Below are 23,846 nucleotides of genomic sequence, written 5' to 3'. Positions count from 1 at the left end.
CGGCGGTGCTCCGCCCTTAGGGCGGGGCGGGGCGGGGCGAAGTCCTATTGAGTTGGATTCGGAAGCGGTGCGAGCGTGCGAGTTCTAGTCGCGCCTGCGTCGTCTCCGTTCCCAGACTACCAGTGTTGTCACACACGTGGGCTCCTCTTTCGTCCGTTCAGGGCTCACTCTTCTCTGTAAACACCCCGGCACGATGGAGCGACCCCAGTGTACGGGTCGGCCTGGGAGCGGATGGCGGCGGTGCCCTGGGAACCTCGAAAGCCGCGGGGGCGACAGCTCGCCTCGGAAAGACTTGACTGAAGAAAGAAAACGGGGCCTGGGACGCTTGCCCAAGAGAACCTGACAGAAACCAGAGCCTGCACTCACTGCCGAGTACCGGGGGACTTGAGGGAGGGCGAGGAATGCCCCAGACTACACTGGGGACGTGCGCTGGGCAGGAGGTTTCATTGTAGCCACTTTGGGGGCGTGACGGAGTCGGGAAGAAGCTGAGGATGCGGGTGGAAAGGTAGCGTCAGGAACTGCAGTGCTCAGCCTGCGGAGTCCTTGGACACATGATCCGGCGGGCTGCCTAACCTGAGCCCTCACCTCTTCCCCTAAGACTCAGTGAAAATAGCCACTCCATTTAAGGACTTCAGAAGGTTTAAATGTAAAATAATAGGCCAGGCGCTGTGCCTTACGCTTGTTAATCTCAGACTTTTGGGATGCTGAGGCAGGCGCATCACGAGGTCAGGAAATCGAGACCATCCTGGCCAACATGGTGAAACCCCGTCTCTGCTAAAAATACAATAATAATAATAATAATAGTAATAATTGGGTGTGGTGGCATGCGCCTGTAGTTCCAGCCACTCCGGAGGCTGAGGCAGGAGAATCGCTTGGACCCGGGAGGCAGAGTCTGCAGTGAGCCTAGATCACGTCACTGCACTCCAGCCTGGGCGACAGAGTGAGACTCCGTCTGAAAAGACAAAAAGGTAAAATTAAGCGTTTTTTCCTAATTCCCTCAGTCAGGTGGTTTGAAGACTCCATTAGGGGAGTAAACATACCGACATGCTTAATAATTTGTGCAAGAAAGCAGATCTTTAATTATTCCCGTAGAAATGCACTTGGAAAAGGAAGGTTATTTGGAGGAGGAATCCGTCAAAGTGCAACACAGGAGAAAAACAATATCGCAATGCAGACATTTTAATAGGTAATTAGCTCTCCTTCTGATGGGGAATACAAAGGGATGGTTGCCTGTCGCACTCTCCCCTCACTGTTTGCCTTATTCAGCCTCAGCTTCTACGGAATCCACGCCCCCGCCTTCATAATCCTTATCCAGAGCTGCCATATCATCGATGGCCTCAAAGAACTCCCCTTCCGCCTTCTGCCATGCCCTCCCCAACGTACCAGTCTAAGCAATGTAGCAAGACCCCATCTCTAAAAAAAAAATGTAGCCAGGTATGGTGACTGGTACCTGTACTTCCAGCTACTTCAGGAGCTTAGGCAGGAGGACCACTTGAGCCAAGGCATTTGAGACTGCACTGAGCTATGATCACACCACTGCACTGCAGCTGGGTGCAAGAGTGAGACCCTGCCGGGCGCGGTGGCTCACGCCTGTAATCCTAGCACTTTGGAAGGCCAAAGTGAGTGGATCACCTGGAGTTCAAGACCAGCCTGGCCATCATGGTGAAACCCCATCTTTTAAAAAAAAAAATAGTGAGACCCCAACTCAAACCAAAGTTTGCTGGGCACGGTGGCTTATGCTTGTAATCCTGGCACTTTGGGAGGCTGAGGCGGGTGGATCACCTGAGGTCGGGAGTTTGAGACCAGCCTGACCAACATGGAGAAACCCCGTTTCTACTAAAAATGTGAAAATTATCTGGGCATACTAGCAGGCACCTGTAATTTCAACCAATCAGGAGCTACTCAAGCAGGAGAATCGCTTGAACCTGGGAGATGGAGGTTGCAGTGAGTGGAGATCGTCGGGCCATTGCACTCCAGCCTAAACGACAGAGTAAGACTCCGTCTCAAAAAAAAAAAAGAAAAGTAAAATGGAGATTACAGTACCTCACAGGGCTGTTGGGAGGATCAGAAATGAGGTTTATAAAATGCTTTTACAGAGAAATCCAGCAGTTCCAGCGTAGAGGCTGATTGTCCAGGACAGAACTGAGGAGACCAAAGCAGCCTTCACTTAGCATGAAATTCCAGACACCTGAGAAACACACACAAAGCTGTGAGAAGCCGAATCCGGGGAAGCTGGAGAGCAACGTGAAAGGGAAGGAAGGGCTCCTCATCTCTGAGGACACAGCTACTATGGCCCCACTGTTTCAGGTCAGAAGGTGTCTCTGTCAGACAGAATGAATGTCCTGGTGAGGCTGCTGGGCCAGGGGAGAGCGGAAGAAGGGAGAGGCTGCTGACAGATACAGACACACAAGACACCATACCTTCAAGAGCTTACCTGCTGGGGAGAGGGAAGAAAAGGGAAGCATGAAATGCAGTATGATCATCGCAGTGAGGAGTGTGCTCCAGCTCCCCTGGGAGGGAAAGGCTGGGAGGGGAGGAAATCCCGAAGCTGAGCTCCCCAAGTGAGGTGGGCGGAGCTGGACACTTCAGCAAGAACAGCAGAGGAGCAAAGGAGGGGGTGAAAAACAGTACTGTGTGTGTGTGTGTGTGTGTGTGTGTGTGTACACTCCAAGCTTGGGGTGAGAGCACTGAATTTGGGAAGAGAGGAGCTGGCAGAGCCCAGATACCCCATGACATGCTGTGGGTGATGCACTCAAAGCTTGAGTGTATCCAGAGGGGATAAAACTCTGACAGTTTTAAGGCAGGGCATGTTTCTGGTTTAGAAAGGTCACTGGGTAGCAGGTGGGAAGGAAGGACTGCAGCCAGGAATCCTGCAAGTTCACAGAAGCTGAGGGGAAGTGAGAAGAGGGAGGAGCCAGCAGGGTGAGCTCCTGCAGCAGATGGGAGTGAGGGTGTGGGAAAGGGAGGGTTGGGCAAGCTCCGGGCCCCAGCTAGTGACTTGGGGAAAAGGGTCCCCAAAACCAGGAGCCAGCCCTTAGAGGGGGGTGATGCATTCAGGTTGGACTCTCACATTCCCACGTGACTTTGGGACATTTAGGGGAATGTCTACCAGGCGGCTGGAAACACAGGTCTGTTTCAGTGAGGTCCGGGTTTCTGTGGGGCAGGGAGCAGAGTAGGAGAGCTATAGAAGAAGCCCAGGGAAGGCTGGTGTGGGGAGCTGAGGGATGGCAGAGCTGGATGTCTATACCCAGCTGGCGATACTGTCCCTTAGCATGTACCTGATGTGGGCACAGTGGTCCCCTGGGGACCTGCTCCCGCCTCGCCTGGCTCCCTTCCCTGTCTATCTTCTGCTCCCTGTTCTGCTCAGCACTCCCTCCCCATCTGCAAACCCGGGGTAAGGAACCCCAGCTGGGTGCACCAGGCCTCAGTTCAGCCTAAGCAGTGACCAGCAAAACACTGGGTGGGGCCAGGGTCCCAGCAAGGCCAGGGAAAGGCAGGGAAGAAGATGAGGGAGACAAAATGGGTGCCCAGCCACCTTCAGCAGAGCAGCACCCCAGCCTGCAGAGGAGGAATGGCAGCAAGAAGGTGTAGGGGAGAGGCTGGGAGGGAAGGAAGGGGAGAGGAGGAGGGCCAGGCCTCAGATGCAGGGTGAGTGGCAAGAGAGGGAGCCTGTGTGCACCTGCTGGCTGCCCCTGGGTGGGGGTCATGCTGCAGGCATCTGTGTGGGTTGGTACAGGGCAGGTCTATGCTGGGGTCTCAGCCATCAGGCTAGCACTCACTACCAGAACCCTCAGCGTCTGGTTGACCTGGAGGCCCAGGCCCAGGCTCAGGGCTCCCATCGCAGAGATGCGGTTGTTGCTGCAACAAAGACAACAGACACCTGCGTTATGCAAGCTTCCTAGCAGCTGTGCAGAGGCCACAGCCCACTGGAGCTGCCACTGCAGCCACCAGGTTGGGTCTCTCGTTCCAGCCCTCCACTCACACCCCAGGAATCCCGGGCAGGTCAACGTGTAAAAGGTGGAGATGACACAGTTCAGAGGGATCATGCAGCAAACACGCCTACAGCGTCCCTGTCCTGGTGGACACCAGCTGCCGCTCCCTGGCCCTCTGAGCTCTGCAGGGGCTCCCATGTGTTCTTCCCCAGCTGACACCTCATGCCTATCACCATGACAATGTCTATTTCAAAAAATCACCTAGCTTCTGTCCAAGGCCTCTCCACCTCCTGTTGTTCCCAAACTCCAGGACTCAGCACCGCCCTGGGCCACTTTGTCTCCAGAGTCAGTCCCATTTCTCTTTCACTTCTCAGACCCCAGCCCCAGCTGCACCTCCATTTTCAGCCTCTGGGGCTGCCACCACACCAGGCTAATTTTTGCCTTTTTAATAGAGAACAGGGTTTCACCATGTTGGCCAGGCTGGTCTAAACTCCTGACCTCAGGTGACCCGCCTGCTTCGGCTTCCCAAAGTGCTGGGATTACAGGCATGAGCCACCGCACCCGGCCTATTGTACATTTTAGAATAACTGAGGGAGTACAAATGGAATATTCATAACACAAGTGATGAATGCTTGAGGTGATGGTTACCCTATTTACCCCGATGTGATTATTACACCCTATATTCTTGTATCAGAATATCCTCGCCGGGCGCGGTGGCTCACGCCTATAATCCCAGCACTTTGGGAGGCCGAGGCGGGTGGATCACAAGGTCAAGAGATTGAGACCATCATGGTCAACATGGTGAAACCCCGTCTCTACTAAAAATACAAAAATTAGCTGGGCATGGTGGCACATGCCTCTAGTCCCAGCTACTCGGGAGGCTGAGGCAGGAGAATTGCTTGAACACAGGAGGCGGAGATTGCGGTGAGCCTAGATCGCACCATTGCACTCCAGCCTGGGTAACAAGTCAAACTCTGTCTCAAAAAAAAAAAAAAAAAAAAATCTTATGTACTCCGTAAGTATATATACCTATTATGTACTCATAAAAATTAAAAATTCTGATCCAGTTGCATAGTTGATAGTATGGGCATTGCAAACAAACAAACAAAAAATTAAAAGGAAATAGTGAGACCCTGTCTCAAAAAAATAAACAAAATAGAGAAAGGAAGGTAGGCAGTGTGGAGAAGAAACCCTGAGGGATATTGAGAAAGTAAAACGAGCATAACAACACCCACCCATCCCACTCTCCGTTCTCTGTCAGCACTTAGCCAGTCTGACTTTTTTTTTTTGAGACAGTCTTGCTCGGTTGCCCACACTGGAGTGCAGTGACATGATCTTGGCTCACTGAAGCCTCTGTCTCCTGGGTTCAAGTGAATCTCCTGCCTCAGCCTCCTGAGTAGCTAGGATTACAGGTGCCCACCACCACACCTAGTTAATTTTTGTATTTTTAGTAGAGACAGGTTTCACCAGCTTGGCCAGGCTGGTCTCAAACTCCTGACCTCAGGAGATCCACTTGCCTTGGCCTCCCAAAGTGCTGGGATTACAGGCATGAGCCACCGTGCCTGGTCCTGACCTTTTTCCAGTTTGCAAAAGAACCAGCACTGGCATGTCCTCAGGCTGTCTTCCAATTGAAAGCCCCTTCTCCACCTGGCTCACATCTCCTCATCCTCCCTTTTTTTTGAGACAGGATCTCATTGTGTCACCCAGGCTGGAGTGCAGTGGTGTAATCATAGCTCACTGCAGCCTTGACCTCCTGGGCTCAAGTGATCCACCTGCTTCAGCCTCCTGAGTAGCTAGGACTATAGGTATGTGCCACTGTGCCCAGCAATTGTTTTGTTGTTGTGGTTGTTTTTATTTTTAGTAGAGACAAGGTCATCTTACTACATTACCCAGGCTGGTCTCAAACTCCATAGCTCAAGTGATCCTCGTGCCTTGGCCTCCCTAAGTGCTGAGATTACAAGCGTGAGCCTCCTTATCCTTCTAATCTGGGTTCATAGCATCAGGAAGCCTTGCCTGCCTGGCTGAGCTTACTGGATGTCCTCGAGCCCATGTCCTTCCAAGGCTCGGCCATTAGAACTCTCTTTGCCTAGTCAGTCTTTCCTACCAGTCTGAGAGTTCCTTGAAGATCTGAAGTTGACCTCTCTCCATGATCCCAGCACGTAGCATAGGTCTAGGAAGGCTGGTTTGAGGAAATGCACAGAAGAAAAATGGATGGACTAACCAGAGGCTCCTCTAGACTGCTGGACTGGCACCCGTGGCTACAGACACTTGTGTAGCACCATGGAGAGCTCCCTGCACAGAAGCAAGGACTCCAGGACATTGCCCCCTCTCTACCTGAGAACTAGACTCTGCCCAGCACTGTATTTGATAATATAGGTACTAAATTACATGCTCTTTTCTCTTTCCTCAAATACTTCTAGGGCTGGGAGCGTCGTCAGTAATCCCCCACTTTGTGCGGAGGCCCTATTTTTGCTGGACAGCTCGAGGGTGGGAAGATTCTTTCTTCTACATACCCCTGCAACTGCCAATGCTTGTTCTGTGTGACGCTTGCAGCCATCCTGTGCCGTAGGTGCTACCATTGCCATGAATCAAGTGGGGAGGCAGAGACCCAAGCTCCTTCACCTCTCAAGGGAGCTGGACCCATCCACAGACCTCCATTTGGAGAAAAAAAATGGCCTTGCTGGGCCTGTCTATTTCCAGACCCCACCTACCTTCCTCATGTACATGTGTCTGTGAAGCCTTCACAGCACCTTAGCTTCCAGGCTCTCCATCCTGGCTGCTTCTCTGGCACTTGCCATTTGACTCTGCAGGTCCAGATAGATATCTATACTGTTTGTCAAAGTCTGAAATAAGCCTGTCTTTTAATTTTGTTGACTCTCAGTAGTAATTTTATTTTTATTATTTATTTATTTATTTTTGAGACGGAATCTTGCTCTGTTGCCCGGGCTGGAGTGCAATGGCCCGATCTCAGCTCACTGCAACCTCCGCCTCCCAGGTCCAAACAATTCCCCTGCCTCAGCCTCCCAACTAGCTGGGATTACAGGTGTGTGCCACCTCACCCAGCTAATTTTTGTATTTTTAGTAGAGACAGGTTTTACCATGTTGGCCAAGCTGGTCTTGAACTCCTGACCTTAGGCCTCCCAAAGTGCTAGGATTGTAAGTGTGAGCCACTGCACCCAGCCCCAGTAGTAATTTTTTTTTTAGAAGGCAAACTGGTTCTCTGGCAGTTACACTGTAGGGCCAGTCAATTCTTAAAGGTCAAGGCTGGTGCCACCCCACTCCCTATAAGTTGCTTGAGACAGAGCAGTGCTTCTGAAGCATTGCAGAAAAGACAGTTCTCCAGGGACATCCAACAAAATGCAGATTCACGGGCATTCCCCTACCAGCAGGTCCAGGGCCAGGATCTGCATGCCTAACCCAGGGTCCCAGGCGATTGTTACTATTATTGAACCATTTGAGGAGAGGCAGGTAGAAGTGCATATTCCTGGCAAAGCAAACGCTCAGGGGCATGAGAGAGAGTGATGAGATGAAGGAATCCCAACCATGTCTGCTATCTCACTTAGAATAAAACCTACCCCCTTTTTGCCATGACCTACAGTCCTGCAGACCCCTTTGCCCTCTCCACCCGCAGCCTGGCCATGCTTTCCTGACTCCCTAGCCTAGTCACACTGCTGTCTGCCAGTCTGGGAAACAGGCCCACGTGCTCACTATTCCTCTGCTTGAAATGCTCTCCCTCTGATCTTGCCATGGCTGTCTGTTTCCCACTCTGCACATTTCAGCTTAAATGTCACCTCACAGAGACCTCCCCAGCCACCTCTTTAAAGCAGGGGGTCGCTGTTCTTCTCTAGAAGCATGCACTGCTTGTTTCTTTTGCAGCACCAATAATGACTGAGAATGTTGTTGTTGGCATGTGCTCCTTGAGGTCAGGAACTTGGTTTTGTTCAAGGTGGATCCCCGGTGGCTAAGTCAGTGCCCAGCACATACAGCAGTGGGCAATGAGGTATTTGTGGAAGGGATGAAGAGTTCTGTGTGGCTGGAGTGGAAGGGGAGTGGGCCAAGGTGGCTGTGTGGGGAGCAGGAACTCCACTGAACTCTCACCTTGCCCACCCCTTTCTTGAACTTCCCAGCCCCCAACTCTTTCTGTTGCAGGACTCTCCACCCTGCATTCAAGCACTGGGAGTCTACCATGTGCATGGCAGGTCAGGGGAATGGGTACCAGCCCTCAAAGGAGAGTGGTGGGGTGGGGTGGGGTGAGTGAGGAATGGATTTGTATCCGGCATTGTCTGCACAGCAGAGGGTCTAGCTCCACCCTTCATGCCCCTCCTGTGATGAGACCCCTCCTCTATCCACCAGCAACACCAGCAGGCCCCAGGTGACAGGGCCCAACTTTCAGGGGTAGAGGCTCATCCCTGAGGAAACGAAGCACTCACACTTGCCCACCTGCCCCAGGCCCAGCACCTACCACGGATGCTGCTGCTTTTGTTCAGGGCACCTGCCAGGGCCTCTGCACCCGCCCCACAGAGCCCATTGTCTCGAAGGTCCAGCCACTTGACTGATAGATTGAAGCTCAGTGAGGAAGCCAGAGCCCAGGCGCCCTCGGACAGACAGAGCAAACACACTGGCCACTATCCTGGCTCATGCTCCAGGGCTCAGCTCATTCTGCATCCTCCACCTGGAAAGCCCTCCCCTTCCCACCTGCTTAAGGAACACTTGCTTCTCCTTTTAGGCTCCACCCAGGTCTCCTCCCCACCCCCAGTTCTCCCTGAGCCCCCAGCAGGTTAGGAGCCTGCAGGCTTTCCAACCCTTAACGCCACCTGTCACAGCCTCAATACCATCTGTCTCCCAGATGTGGGGGATGGGACATTTCTGGCACAGGCAGAAGCTGGGGAGTGTGGGACAGACTCAGGAGCACTCCCATGGCTGCTGTCTCCTGGGGCCTCTCCCTGGAAGCCTGGACCTAGTGTCCCTCCACTGGTACCTGGAGCCCAGGCCATGGTGCTGGAGGCTCAGCTCTCAAGTGCTCCCTTGGCACAGAGAGCAGGAGATGAGCACAACCCTATGGACCTGTTAAGACCTCAGGCAGAGGGTGTCCCCGACCAGTTCTCCAAGCCCATGGGTGCCTGGTAGGAGTCAGGGGGACAAATGTGAACTCCTGCATGGGTACAGCCACCTGCCTCCTCCTCTGCCCTGTGTCACTACCTGGCCTCTAATGGCACTGCTTTCTGTGCTCCTTTGGACCACTGCCCCCCTATGACAGATGAGGACATCAAGGCTCAAGCAACACAAATCTTTTCCTTAAAGTCATACAGCTATGAAAGAAAGCTGACAGGGTGCGGTGGCTCACGTCTGTAATCACAGCACTTTGGGAGGCTGAGGCAGGGGGATCACTTGAGGTTGGGAGTTTGAGATCAGCCTGACTAACATGGATAAACCCCCGTCTCTACTAAAAAATACAAAATTAGCCAAGCCTGGTGGCATATGCCTGTAATCCCACTGCTTGGGAGGCTGAGGCAGGAGGATCACTTAAACCCAGGAGGCAGATGTTGTGGTGAGCCGAGATGGTGCCATTGCACTGCAGCCTGGGCAACAAGCACCAAGCACTGTCTCAAAAAAAAAAAAAAAAAAGAAAAGAAAACAAAACAAAACGAAAGAAAGCTGGATGACCTAGGCAACATAGCCAGATAAAAAATTATTTAAATTAGTCAGATGTGGTGGCCTCCTGTAGTCTCGGTGATTCAGGAGGCTGAGGAAGGAGGCTCATTAGAGTGCAGAGTTCAAGACTGCTGCGAGCTATGATCCTGCCACTGCACTGAAGCCTGGGTGACAGAGCAAGACCATGGCTCTAATAAATAAATACATAAAGTCCCACAGCTAGTGGTAGCTAAACCTGCCAGAGTCAGGCCTCTGCCTGTCTGATGCCAAATATGTTTTGTGAACATTTTCCCCGGGAAAAACTGGAAATAATTCTAATTTCTATACATCCATTGGCTTAGTTTTTCCTGCAGTCTGGGAAAACTCTGCTCTGATTGCATTTCAGGGCGGGACAGCCCTTGGTGCACAGTCTGGCAGGATTTTGCATTTTCTTTTTTATTTTATTTTATTTATTTATTTTTCTTTTCTTTCTTTTGTTTTATTTATTTTTTTGGGAGGGTTTGCATTTTAACCTCCTTCTCATGGTAAAGTTCCTGATACTGCCAGAAGCGCTGAGGGGAGGGCAGGGGGCTGGAGGCGCTCCGCAGAGGGGTACGTGTCCTGCTGGACCGCGTCTCCTGCCTCCTCAGCCCCAGCCCGCCTCCCCTAATCCCTGAGGGAGAAGACCCCAAGGGGAGGAGACGGGCCTAATCCTTGCCCCTAGCACCTTCTGTCTCCAGGTTGGAGTCTGAATCGGCCTCGAGACCCTGCTCGGCCTCGGGGACCCCCTGCAAGACTCCACAGGGCGCCGTCGATTCTTCCTCCTGCTCTTCATTCTCCCCAGATCTCTCGCAGGAACCCTTCATGGTTACGCCCCTTTCTCAGTCGAAAACACTGAGGGGACCGCTGGGCGTTACACTCAGAGCGCGGCCAGGGATGTGGGCGGAGTCTAAAGCTCCGATGACCAATCGAATGTGGCGTCCATCGACTGGCGTCCACCACGGCCAATAGCGACGCCCTCCCTCCGCGGCGGTCGCCCGGGCAACCCCGTGTTGTTGGTTGCCCTAGAAACAGCGGCCGGACTGTGCTGAGGCTTCTTGCCTGAGCGGATGAACTGCACGCGCCATGGGCCATGCACTGGGTTGGGCGCCTTGTGGGCGTTTATCCTCCCTGCTTCCCTAGGGGGTTCCAGCATCGCCCCACTTTCACCGACTGGGAAACACATCTAACTCCAGGACTTGTGTTTTCCTCACTGCACTGGGGAAGGTGGTGGGGACAGCTCTTCAGTAGGGCCTGAAGAACTGCTCAGAGCCGAGTCACCCTCTGATTCTGTGGCTCTCAGTTCTCTTGCATGCTCTGGTCTTTGCATATGCAGCTCCCTGCACCAAGAACCTTCACCCCCATCTTTGTCTGCTTTTGAACTTCAGAAATCTGCAAGTGTCAGCTCAGAGGTCACTTCTTCCTGAAGCTTTCTGCAACACTCTCCCAGCCCCTCTGCTGCTGCCCCTCAAGTGGCCCTCTCACAGCACTGATAACAGCTGTCCTTGCTAGAGGACAGAAGACAGGGACAGAGCTGCTGTTTTCGGTGTGCCAGGGCCCAGTAAAAGGAATGTAGGGAGGGCGGGAGGTGCAGGGCAGCCGGAGTTAGGGGCTGAGGGCTGAGGGCTGGGATCCTGCTCTAGTGGAAGTGTCCCTTTAACAGCAGCTGCTTGGCCTGGCTCGGGCCCTGCTTTGCCTCCTGTTCAGCTGTCTCTGCAGCTGCCATGCTGACTCATGTGCCTGCAGCTAGCAGGAGCTGGCAGCATGGGCTCCCCAGGGGCCACGGTAGGCTGGGGGCTTCTGGATTATAAGACGGAGAAGTATGTGATGACCAGGAACTGGCGAGTGGGCACCTTGCAGAGGCTGCTGCAGCTTGGGATCGTGATCTATGTGGTGGGGTAAGAGAGAAGAGCTTTGGCCAGGCTGAAGGGGCAGGGGAAGAGATAGGGGTGAGGCTTGGTCCTGCTGGGTTGAAGTTGAGGGTTGGGCTCTTTAGGGGCTGGAGTGGAGGGGGCCAGATTGGGATGGGGTGGGAGGTAGGTGATACAAGACAGGAGAACAAGAACAAGCTGTGAGTTTGTCCTGTGTGCCCACCTGTCTCCTTCCCAGTCCCTCCCCAGAACCCCACCCAGGGGGCACAGGACATCGTCCTTAGCATCTGTGAGAGCTGGAGTACTTGGCCCCCAGAGAGACCACCAGCTGTAGCTCGGGTCAGAGGAGCTGGATCTAGTGAGGCTGAGGCTGGGGATGGTGCTGGCTGGTGAAGGTGATTGAGGGCACTGGCTCTCTGGTGCATGGCTGGAGCTTCTGTCTTATTCAGGGGGTCTGCGGTGGGAAGTGAGGCCAGAGATGAGGTGGGGCCCTCGATGCTGGGCTGGGAGCCTGTAGGGTGTGGGGAGAGAACTGAGCATGTGGGGCCCAGCTCTGCCCCTGTCACTACACGATGGGGACACACCACACTGCCCATCTTCTTCTCTCCAGGTGGGCTCTCCTCACCAAAAAAGGCTACCAGGAGCGGGACCTGGACCCTCAGGTTTCCATCATCACCAAACTCAAAGGGGTTTCCGTGACTCAGATCAAGGAGCTTGGAAACCGGCTGTGGGATGTGGCTGACTTCGTGAAGCCGCCTCAGGTGGGGGCCCTGGTGCTGCTGACAGGGGTGCAAGTCCTTTGCCCACTGAGAGCTTGGACCCCTGCCATACAGCCAGTGTGTGCGAGAGAGAAGCATGTGATGCCATGCTAGAGATGGCTGGGGGGTGCGGTACGGGGGCGGTCTCAGGAAGGGCTTCACAGAGGAGTAGCTCCTGGACAGGACTTTTGGGGATGTATAGGAGGTTTCTGGGTGGAAAAAGAATCCGGTCAAGAAGCCAGGCCAGAGAAACTGCATTTCCGAAGGCTGCCAACAGAAAAGAAAGGAGTGTCTGGGACTAATGGCTTGAGCTTGAGAGTGGTGTGGGAGGGGTGTGGTGGGGGCTGGAGCCTGGAACTTCCTGCAACCCTGCTCCCTCACCTGGGGCACCCTGGTCAGGTGCTCCTCTTCTGCTCCTCTTGGCTGCGTTTCCCTCCTCCTTCCACCCAGCTCATCCACAGCCTCAACTTCCACCCCTGCTCTTCTGATGTCCAGGATGTAGCCCCAGTGACCACCTGCCCAGAGCACAGCTGTCTTCCAGGTGCACACCCACATGTCCAAAGACCAATTGTTTCCCTCTCCTGGCATGGCCTCTGTGACATCCACTAGTCACAAGGGCTATGACATCCACTAGTGCCTCAACCTCTTCCTGTCCCTTCTAACATATTTCACTGCTGCCCATGCCATGCCTGCATGAGTCTATGGCCTCCTAGAGGACTCTTAGATGCCCCTCTTGCCCACTCCCTACTGCTTGGTGCACACCACGCAGCAGCCAGGCTGAGCTTTCATGCTGGGCATCATCAGAGTCTGCAAGCCCCTGCTTCTACCCTAAGGAGCCCCCCTAGACCCACCCATGACAGCATCCACGCATTCCTCCCAATCCTAATGGCTGCCATTCCCCCCAACCTCTGTCCAGCCCTCGCCTTCCCTTCCTGAGCATGCATTCCCCAAATTCACAGTCTCTCCAAGCAGTGCTGGAGAGTCAGCCTTTCTTTCCAATGTCTTTGTCTACCCATTAACCACAGGCAGAGCTTTCTGTCTTCTCTCCTGGTCCCTGCTATGCCACTGCTGCTGTGTGTTAGATGGAGACTCACCTCCGCTCCATCCTGGGCAGGTGTTGGGCCCAATTCTCCCCTGGATCTTCAGTATTAGAAGCAGGAGGCTGTTGGAATATTCTGGTTGAAGCCGGGAGTGGTGGCTGGAGCCTGTAGTCCAAGCTACATGGGAGGCTGAGGCAGGAGGATCAAGGGTGCCTTCCTCCTTGAGCCCAGGAGTTAGAGGTTGCAGTGAGCACTGATCATACCACTGCACTCCAGACTGGGTGACTAAGTGAAACCTTGTCTCTAAATACACACACACACTCACACACACATGCACACACACGCTCTCTCACACAAAGACACACATACACACTCACACACATGCTCTCTCACACACACATACACACACACACATAAATTTTGGTTGAGCAAATGAGAACGATACTTGTCTTGAGAGATGGACACAGGCATGAGGCTTCCTGGTCTCAGAAATGGCCACCCCTGCCAGCCTCCCATCTCTGCTTCAATCTGCCTTGTGGGGGGACAGCGTTAATGACTTGACAAGGCCAAGATTCCTTCCCTCATAAACCAGGCTGCTGGCTTCTGGCCTTTCCAGTCAATGCGAGCCCGGCCAGGCCAACCGTGAGACTTGCCTCCTAGGGAGAAAACATGTTCTTCTTGGTGACTAATTTCCTTGTGACGCCAGCCCAAGTTCAGGGCAGATGCCCAGAGGTGAGTTTGCCCAGGACCCTCCCAGTGGGCCCTTGTTCCTCCGCCGGCCCCAGGTGGCCACCCGTGTTCCCGTTTCTCCCTCCCAGGTAGCTGAAGGCTCAGCATGTGCTTGGTGTCCCCAAGGCGCTGGGCTATATCTTTGTGTGAATCATTTCGTTCAGTCTTCACATATCCCCTGCCTGGTAGGAATTCCTGTGATCCCCATTTCAGAGACTGAGGCTTAGTGAATTTGACTCACTTCCTCAAGGCCTCCCAGCCTGTAGGTGACAGGACTCCGAGCTCTGGGCAGCAGCAGTTCCCGTAAGGTGTCCAGGCCTTCCCCATCCTGGTCCTGCCTCTGGGTACTCTCCAAGTTGTTAGTGTGACACCCAGAGCTGGGCGCATGCTCAAGGAGGCTCTAGTAGGAAGAGCCAAGGTGGAATATCACCTCCCCTTCTCTGTGCCCAGCCTCTATTAACGTGTCCTGAGACAGCTTGCATCTTTGTGGGCCAACACAACACACTCTTGCTCATGCTGAATTCAGAGTTGCTTATGACCTCTGGATAGTTTCTACATCAACCATGGTCAAGCCAGAGTCCCCCACCTTGTTCTTCTTAATTTCTGATCCAGAAATGCTCATTCTCCTCCTGACATCTCACCTTTTCCCCTTGCCTGGAAATGTTTCTGGAATCCTGCATCTGTCACAAAGCACACTCATTCTCCTCTCCATCTGTGGATTTTGTTTGAACTGTTGGGATTCAGGACACAGTCCTGAAAATCTACCTCCATGGTGACATCTATCTTTAAGCAAGTCCAACAGTTCCCTGCTTGCTGGGCTGGAGGGTCATTGTGCAGACACCTGTCCCCTGAGCCCTGGTGGTTGGTCCTAGCACAGGTGCTGGAGATGTCCCATGTCCGTTGTTGGAAATGTGCACAAAGGATGTGCTTACTTTTGGTGAACCCACATGATGTCCTTCCCTTTCTTAATGCTCAGGTGTCTGTTTAGTGTTCAGTTTGTAGACTGTTCTGAAATTTGGCTAGACCCATGGGTCTGTGTTTTTCAGAACCTGTGCAATTCCTCTTTGTTTGTAACCACATTTCTGACTCTTCCCTTGAAACACCAGGGCTGGGCCATCATTAATCAGATCTGACAAACTGGCTTCCCCAGAAGACCAGAGTTCTGCCAGCTCCTTTCAGGATCCTGGCACCTGATCTCTCCCACACATGCACTGTGCTCTTTACAGTGTCACCTCTGTCAGCAGACACCGCTGAGCCTCCCCACTGGGCCAGGGGGCTAGCTGTGCTGAATTCACAAAACTCCATCTCCGTCTCCCATATCTCAAGGGCCACGTGTATGGACAGCGTAGCCAAAGTGGCAGGTCCTATGATGGGACACAGGCTTTAGCTAGGAGACCCAGGGCTGCACTTGAGCAGAATCTTTTTGTTTGTTTGAGACAGAGATTTCACTCTTGTCACCCAGGCTGGAGTGCAGGGGCCCGATCTTGGCTCACTGCAACCTCCACCTCCTGGGTTCAAGCTATTCTCCTGCCTCAGCCTCTGGAGTAGCTGGAATTACAGGTGCATGTCACCACGCCCAGCTAATTTTTGTATTTTTAGTAGAGATAGGGTTTCACCATGTTGGCCAGGATGGCCTTGAACTCCTGACCTCAGGTGAGCTGCCCACCTTGGCCTCCCAAAATGCTGGGATTACAGGTGTGAGCCACTATTGCCGGCTGAGCGGAATCTTAAAGGGTGAGAAGGTGGATTTGGCTGGTAAACCGGTAGATTTGGCTGGAGCAGGACATGCAGGCAAGAGGGAACTTGGTGGGCAAAGGCCCCGAGCTGTGTGAGGTGAGGCACCTTTAGCACTACCTGCCACACAGTGGAGCTGAAGTGGAGATTTGGACTAGAGGGGGAAAAGGTAGTTCAGGATCTCAGGGGTCCCTGTAAGCCCCACTAAGGAGCTAGACTTTTTTTTGAGACAGGGTCTTGCTCTGTTGCCCAGGCTAGAATGCAGTGGTGTGATCATAGCTCACTGCAGCCTTGACATCCTGGGCTCAAGCAACTTTTCCACCTCAGTTTCCTGAGTAGCTGGGATTACAGGTGGGCACCATAATACCCGGCTGATTATTAAACTTTTTTTTTTTTTCTGTAGTGATGAAGTCTTGCTTTGTTGTCCAGGCTGGTGACAAACTCCTGGACTCAGGCAGTCCTCCCACCTTGGCCTCTCAAAGTGCCAGGATTACAGGCGTGAGCCACCATGCCTGGCAGGAGCTAAACTTGATTAGAGGAGCAGAAGGGAGCCACGCATGGGCTCAGAGGAGGAGTGCTCAATCCCCTGAACATTGGGGTGCACCATTTGGACTGCTGTGGGGAGGTGGATGAGGGCAGGGAGAGACGAGGGGGCTCCACTGGTGGTCACTGTGAGGTCCAGTTGGAGGAGGTGGTGGCCCAGCTGGGGTGGAGAGAAGGAGCAGACACAGGACGTAGGTAGGGACAAAGAAGCAGAGTATGTGGCTCCACTCAGCCCTCCACCCAATCACAATGGTTCTGTCTTTCAGAAAGTCCCACCGCTTCATTCTGGCTTCTCAGAGGCCCTCAGCCTTTCTTGAACCTCTGGTGCTGTATTCCTTCTGCTGCCCCTGAGCTGAGTGCCCTGGGCAGCAGTGTCCATCCTCAGCTGGGGTAGGACTGTGCCTGGGAGAGTGCCTAATGCTCAAGGATGCCTTCCTCTCTGAGTCTGGGAGCCCAGAAAGCTCACCCATCCTCCCCTTCTGCCAGAGCCCCACAGAGTTCTGTGCCTCTGAGTTACAGAAGAGCAAGCAGGAAGGAGTAGCCTGTGGCGCCTTAGCAAGGGCGTGGGGTCCTGCTTCAATACCCAAGCCCCTGTGACTCTAGGGTCTTGATCTTTGTCAGCCATGCCCCCATGCCAGCCATCAAGAACTTGCCCTCCCAAGGTATCTTCACCTTCCCTGCTCAGTTGTCCAAATTGGATGAGAGGAGCTAGACCTGGAAGAATCACTTCCACGTCCATCAAGGACAGAACTGTCAGGAGGGAAGGGGCAGGGTGTGTTGTCTCATGCCTGTAATCCCAGCACTCTGAGAGGCCAAGACTGAAGGATTGCTTGAGGCCAGGAGTTTAAAACCAGCCTGGTCAACACAGCAGAGACTCTATCTCTACAAAAGAAATTGTAAAAAATCAGCCAGAGCCACAGTGGTATGCATCTGTAGTCCCAGCTACTGGGAAAGCTGAGGTGAGAGGATTGCTTAAGCCCAAGAGGATGAGGCTGCAGTGAGCTATGATCATACCACTGCACTCCAGCCTGGGCAACAGAGTGAGACCTTATCACTAAAAATAAATGTTTTGGGCCGGGCGCGGTGGCTCACGCCTGTAATCCTAGCACTTTGGGAGGCCAAGGTGGGTGGATCACCTGAGGTCGGGAGTTCAAGACCAGCCTGACCAACATGGTGAAACCCCGTCTTTAAAAAAATTTTTTTAAAAAGTAAAAAAAAAAAGAAGAAGCCAACATAAAAGAAGAAAACAAAAACAAAAAAAATAAAAATAAATGTTTTTGAAAAGGAGGAAAGGGGTCTCCCTTTGTCTTTGAAATACAGCACTCTACCCTCCTCTGGCCAGGGTGTTGCTCTGCTCCCTCCTATGACCACCTCCTTTTTTGAGACAGAGTCTGGCTCTGTTGCCCAGGCTGGAGTGCAATGGCATGATCTCAGCTCAGTGCAACCTCTGTCTCCCGAGTTCAAGCAATTCTCTTGTCTCAGCCTCTGAGTAGCTGAGATTATAGGCACATACCACCACGCCTGGCTAATTTTTGTATTTTTAGTAGAGATGGGGTTTCACCAAGTGGTCAGGCTGCTCTTGAACTCTTGACCTAGTGATCCGCCTGCCTTGGCCTCCCAAAGCGCTGGGATTACAGGTGTGAGCCACCGCGCCCAGCTGACCACCTCCTTTTATTTGCACCCTCCAGCTTTCCTGTGTGGCCCCACACTCAGGGTACTCTGGCAGCCAGGTGGTGGGGAGGTCTAAGGTGGGAAGGGGGCCTGTCCTTCCCATCTTGAACTTCCCTGCCTTCGAGACTGGGTTGTGGAGGGGAGACATCCCCTGTGCCATCAGTGACTGCTGTCTCGCCCACCTCAGCACCCTTCCGTCCCACTGGCTAACTGCTGGGCCGACGAGGACTGCCCTGAAGGGGAGAGAGGCACACACAGCCACGGTAACTGTGGGCTCGGTCTTCCAGTGCCCTGCCAGGGTGGGGGCCGGGCTGGGATCCTGGGTGGCTCCTGAGTGCAGGCCCCGCTTGCCTCTGTCCCTGCATCTCTCATTCTGCCAACAACCCCCTGGCTGACACCCTCCCCATCCCTGTGGAGATTTAAGGGTCTGGAGTTCATCTTGTGTTTTCAAGGCATAAAAACAGGCCAGTGTGTGGTTTTCAATGGGACCCACAGGACCTGTGAAATCTGGAGTTGGTGCCCAGTGGAGAGTGCCGCTGTGCCCTCGTAAGTGTCCCCACAATCCCCCAGCCCCACCTGCGCAGGGTCCCAGGCCTGGCGGAGGGCCTCACCTTCCCTCTACCTGCAGGAGGCCCCTGCTGGCCCAGGCCCAGAACTTCACACTGTTCATCAAAAACACCGTCACGTTCAGCAAGTTCAACTTCTCCAAGTAAGCAGAGTGGGTCTCATCTGGCCCAAGATCCTCCTTGTCCCCTACCTCTTCTGACCTCCCCCACCCCTCCCAGGTCCAATGCCTTGGAGACCTGGGACCCCACCTATTTTAAGCGCTGCCGATACGAACCACGATTCAGCCCCTACTGTCCTGTGTTCCGCATTGGGGACCTCGTGGCCGAGGCTGGAGGGACCTTCGAGGACCTGGCATCACTGGTGGGTCCCAAGTTGGGGACCAGGTTCCTGGAGGGCTCTGGGAGAGGGTCCCCGGCCCACCCACCGGTGGAACTGCTATGTGCTGTGTGCAGGGTGGCTCTGTGGGCATCCGGGTTCACTGGGATTGTGACCTGGACACCGGCGACTCCAGCTGTCGGCCTCACTACTCCTTCCAGCTGCAGGAGAGAAGCTACAACTTCAGGTGCGGCCCCACTCCTCCCAGTGCGCAGCTGCTGTGCCTTGGCCAGCATCCCCTCTCCCTGTGGTGGCCAGGACAGACCACACCTAGGCCCAGCCCTTTGGATATTCCACTGCGTGTGCAGGGGGGTCCCAGGAGCAGGAGAGAGCCATTCTCAACCCCACATCCTCCAGCACAGGCTCCATCCTGCTCCCCCAAGTCCTGAGCCCTCCACCCCATCTGTCCCAGGCCCCTGCCCAGCTCGGCTCCTCATTGCCAGTTCTTTCTCCACCCCACACCCCTCCCTGCCTCTAGCATCTCCTCTCCACGGGGTCTTTCATTTTTACTTTCCCCTTCAGGTTTTGTTTTGTTTTGTTTTTAGACAGAATCTCATTCTGTCACCCAGGCTGAAGTGCAGTGGCCCTATCTCAGCTCATTGCAACCTCTGCTTCCTGGGTTCAACTGATTCTCCTGCCTCAGCCTCCTGAGTAGCTGGAATTACGGGTGCCTGCCACCACTCCCAGCTAAATTTTTTATTTTGGTAGAGATCGGGTTTCATGATGTTGGCCTGTCTTAAGCCCCTGACCTCAGGTGATCCACCAACCTCAGCCTCCCAAAGTGCTGGGATTACAGATGTGAGCCACTGTGCCCAGCCTCCCTTCAGCTTTTACCTAAAAATTTTCAAAAAACTCTAGACAAGCTTAAAGATTAGTACCATGAACACCCATATACTTTCATCTGGGTTTACCAGTTCTTTATTTTACCATCTGGTCATTCTTTCTCTCTCCCTGTCTAGAGTGAACTGGATATATTTAGATAGATTTCAAATAGAACTTTTGAAAGTAGGTGGCAGACATTCAGACTCTCATCCTTTCAACATTGTCATCAGAACAGGGACCTGCCCCATGTAACCACTGTCTTATTGTTTTGCTAAAGAAATTGATCTTTGGGTGCAGTGGCTCATGTTTGTAATCCCAACACTTTGGGAGGCTGAGGGAGGAGGATCACCTGAGCCCAGGAGTTTGAGACCAACCTGGGCAAGACAGGGAGACCCCATGTCTACAAAAAATACTTTTAAAAATTAGCTGAAAACAAAAAAAAAGAAAAAGAAAAAAAATTAGCTGAGCATGATGGCAGACACCTATGGTCCCAACTACTCAGGAGGGTGAGGTGGGAGGATCGCTTAAGCCAGGAAGACTGAGGCTACAGTGAGCCCTGAGCATGCCACTGTGCTCCAGTCAGGATGACAGTGAGACACAAAAAAAGAAAGCAAGCAAGCAGGCAACTGACCTTTAGTAGAGTAAGTCTTTTTTAATTCATAAGAAATAATATAGAGATGGAGGTCTCACTATGTGGACCAGGCTGGTCTTGAATGCCTGGCCTGAAGCGATCTTCCCACCTCAGCCTCTCAAAGTGCTGAGATTACAGGTATGACCCACTGCTCTTGGCTGGCAGAATAAATCTCATACTTAATACTCCCCAGCTGTGACAACAGTGACCCTAAACCTTTATGCTTCCCAATCTAGGATGCGCTCAAGGGTCTTTTTTGTTTTGTTTTTGAGATGAAGTTTTTGCTCTTGTTGCCCAGTCTGGAGTGCAATGGCGCGATCTCAGCTCACTCCAGCCTCTACCTCCAGGGTTCAAGCTATTCTTCAGCCTCAGCCTCCGGAGTAGCTGAGATTATAGGTGCATGCCGCCAGGCCCAGCTAATTTTTGTATTTTTAGTAGAGATGGGGTTTCTCCATGTTGGCCACACTGGTCTTGAACTTCTGGTGACCCACTGGCCTTGGCTCCCAAAGTACTGGGATTATAGGCATGAGCCATCACATCTGACCTTTTTATTTTTTGAGGGGAAGTTACACTTTTGACACCCAGGCTGGAGTGCAGTGGCTCGATCTCGGCTCACTGCAACCTCTGCCTCCTGGGTTCAAGTGATTTTCCTGCCTTAGCCTCTCGAGTAGCTGGGATTACAGGCACATGCCACCATACCCAGCTAATTTTTATATTTCTAGTAGAGATAGGGTTTCACCATGTTTGCCAGGCTGGTCTTGAACTCCTGACCTCAGGTGACCCACCCGCTTTGGCCTCCCAAAGTGCTGGGATTATAGGCGTGAGGCACTCCACCTGGCCTCAAGGATCTTAAATTGCATTTGTTATCATGTCTTTGAGTCTCCTAAGCAGATCTACAGGATCCTTCCGCCACAGCGTCACCTTGTCATGCAGGCAGGCACACACGGCCACCAGGCCTGGAATGATGCCCCTCAACATAGCTCACTGCACCCTGTCTGGTCTGGCCTCCCTGACCAGCCCTTGGAACCATGTGGACCTGGCCCCCACCCACATCTGTTTCCCTGACCTCTGTGCTGGCAAACCACCTGCGTGCATGTTCCTCCAGGGCCAGCCTCATGTCCCCTCCAGGAAGCCTACCCTGGTACCCAGGGAAGAGTGAGTTCCCATCTCTGAAATCCCTTGGCCCTGAGCCTACCCCTTCCCTTTGCCTACTGCTGGGTCTGTTTAGGGACTCTTCTGTCTCCCTGTCCCCTCAGAACTTCTGAGGGACAGGTCTTGGTTTGTTTTTTTTATGTTTTCTCACCAATTACAAAGGGCTGAGACCTAGGACTCAGGCTTGGGCTGGGGGTTTATGGAGTCAATGGACAAGTAGACAGAAACTTGGCAGGGCCAGCTCCACCTGTGGGTGGGCAAAGCAGGCCACCAGAGCCATCTCTCCTGCCCCCAGGACAGCCACTCACTGGTGGGAGCAACCAGGTGTGGAGGCCCGCAGCCTGCTCAAGCTCTACGGAATCCGCTTCGACATTCTCGTCACCGGGCAGGTAGGCACAGGTAGGGGTCAGGGCTGGGGTAGGAAGGGGCTGGCAGACAGGCTGGAGGAGGCATGAGGCCAACAGTCATGGGCTGAGAGGTTCAGCTCAGATTTCTCTCAGGCAGGGAAGTTCGGGCTCATCCCCACGGCCGTCACACTGGGCACCGGGGCAGCTTGGCTGGGCGTGGTGAGTGCGAGTACCTTGGGCGCCCGCAGGCTGCAGTGAGTGCCACTGACCAGGGTGTGCCCGATGCATGCTGGAGCCTCCTGTGCCTTTCCACTGAGTCTCAGGGTGCAGGCTGGGGAGGTGGCGGGAGGTGGCAGGAGGGCAGGCTGGGGGGCTAGAACACGGGTTGACCCTGCCTCTCCCAGGTCACCTTCTTCTGTGACCTGCTGCTGCTGTACGTGGACAGAGAAGCCCATTTCTACTGGAGGACAAAGTATGAGGAGGTGAGCTGGGGTCACTCTGCTTGGATGCTGGGTTCTGCCACACTTAGGAAGATGTGGCTGGATCCCTGACCTGCTGTCCTCATCTGCAGGCCAAGGCCCCGAAGGCAACCACCAACTCTGTGTGGAGCGAGCTGACCCTTGCATCCCGAGCCCAACTGCCCAAGTGCCTTGGCCAGAGCTCGGCATCTGCACCCACAGCCACTGCTGCTAGGAGTCAGACACAGACACCAGGGCGGCCCTGTCCAAATTCTGATGCCCACTTGCCAGCTCATTCCAGAGGCCTATAGCTGTTCCCTGCTGGTTGAGAGTTGGGGTTTGGGAAGGGTGGGGCCCTGCCTGGGGATCTCAAGGATGAAGCCCCAGCATGTGGGGGTTGGGGGAGAAGTCCACCCTTGAACCCCAGCAGACAGTCCCTCCCCTGACTTCCGCCTTGGCAGGGTGCTGCCTCGGGGAGTCACAGAGCCAGCTTTGTGTAGGGATGACAACAGAACCTGGCCCATGGAGACTGGGAGAGCCCAGCAGGCACCCGTACTGTAGGGCTCCAACTGCATATGGCAGGGGCTCTTGCTACATCTGGGCCTAGAGGTCTCTCTTCCAGGCTCTGTCCCCAGTGTTCCTAGCAGAGGTTTGCTCACCAGCTGTCGGCACAGACCTTCCTGCTGCCTGGTCCCTGGCCCTCCTCCCCCACCTGTACCCCATCATAGGTAGAGACCCCCACCCTACCATCTGTCCTGCATGTGGCTGTGCAGCTGGAGCCAAAAGGGCAAGGTAGAAAGACGAGTGATGGGGTACGGGGACTGTCTCAGCTTGTCTGGTGCTGTGATGCTAGAGGTGGGTCCTTAGCTAGGGAATGGGGTGGATTAGGCAGATAATCCACAGCTCTATCCCCCAGGCGATGGTGTAGCATGTGTCTTGGCCCACACCTGCTCAGCTTGGAGGAGCGGCTGCTTTCCAGTGGTAGCCCTCTGGCTATGGAAGGCTGGGACAGGGAACGGAGGGTGGCAGGGCTGAGTTGGCGATCACTGTGTCCTTCAGGACCTTCTATATCCCTCCTCAGTGACCCCCAAGCCCAACCCCTTAGAAGCTTTTCTCCAGGCTTCCTGAGAGCCCTGGAGGTGGCAGGCTGTACATCTGAAATTCACTTCAGTCCAAGTCATACCTAGGAAGCTGTCTGGATAGCTGCTTGAGGGAGGCCCTGACTCTGATCCAAGGCTGGGTGGAGTGACTGGAAAAAATGGTTCCAAACAGTACACCCAGGTCTCCCTCAGGCTGGCCAGGTTTTGCATCTGGAATGATCCTGATGGGAGGGCAGGGTTGCAGGAGACAAGTCTTCCCCTCTTGTCCCAGGGTGGGGCAGGGAATTTCAAGCCCCAGGGAGCCAAGGGGCTGCTTTCAATTGTGGGTACCTGGTGATCAGGACATGCTGTGGAGGGCTGGGGTTGGGCTGGGGCTATGCTGACATCTGGAATCATCTGCCACCCGGAGCCTTAGTAAAATGCATGAGGTCCCTGCTGCCTCTCAA

General features: G+C 53.8%; 1 protein-coding gene across 3 annotated transcripts; it reads left to right on the top strand.

Moving 5' to 3' along the window:
* Positions 1–44: 44 nt before the first annotated feature.
* On the top strand, positions 45–23,846 carry P2RX6 (purinergic receptor P2X 6). Of its 3 annotated transcripts, XM_035302493.3 has the most exons (12): positions 45–11,500; positions 12,084–12,234; positions 13,932–14,003; positions 18,136–18,211; positions 18,401–18,494; positions 18,577–18,657; positions 18,734–18,875; positions 18,968–19,077; positions 21,791–21,884; positions 21,996–22,061; positions 22,247–22,324; positions 22,414–23,846. In XM_035302493.3, exons 1-12 carry the CDS (start codon positions 11,337–11,339, stop codon positions 22,609–22,611), a joined length of 1,326 nt encoding a protein of 441 aa, XP_035158384.2. In that variant the 5' UTR covers positions 45–11,336; the 3' UTR covers positions 22,612–23,846. The 3 variants fall into 3 exon arrangements, with proteins under 3 accessions (XP_035158384.2, XP_035158428.2, XP_054101137.1); XM_035302537.3 differs by lacking the exon at positions 13,932–14,003; XM_054245162.2 differs by lacking the exons at positions 18,734–18,875; positions 18,968–19,077.

Source organism: Callithrix jacchus, chromosome 1, assembly GCF_049354715.1.
Source record: "Callithrix jacchus isolate 240 chromosome 1, calJac240_pri, whole genome shotgun sequence".
Taxonomy (NCBI): domain Eukaryota; kingdom Metazoa; phylum Chordata; class Mammalia; order Primates; family Cebidae; genus Callithrix; species Callithrix jacchus.
This window is presented reverse-complemented; position numbering and strand designations above follow the sequence as displayed.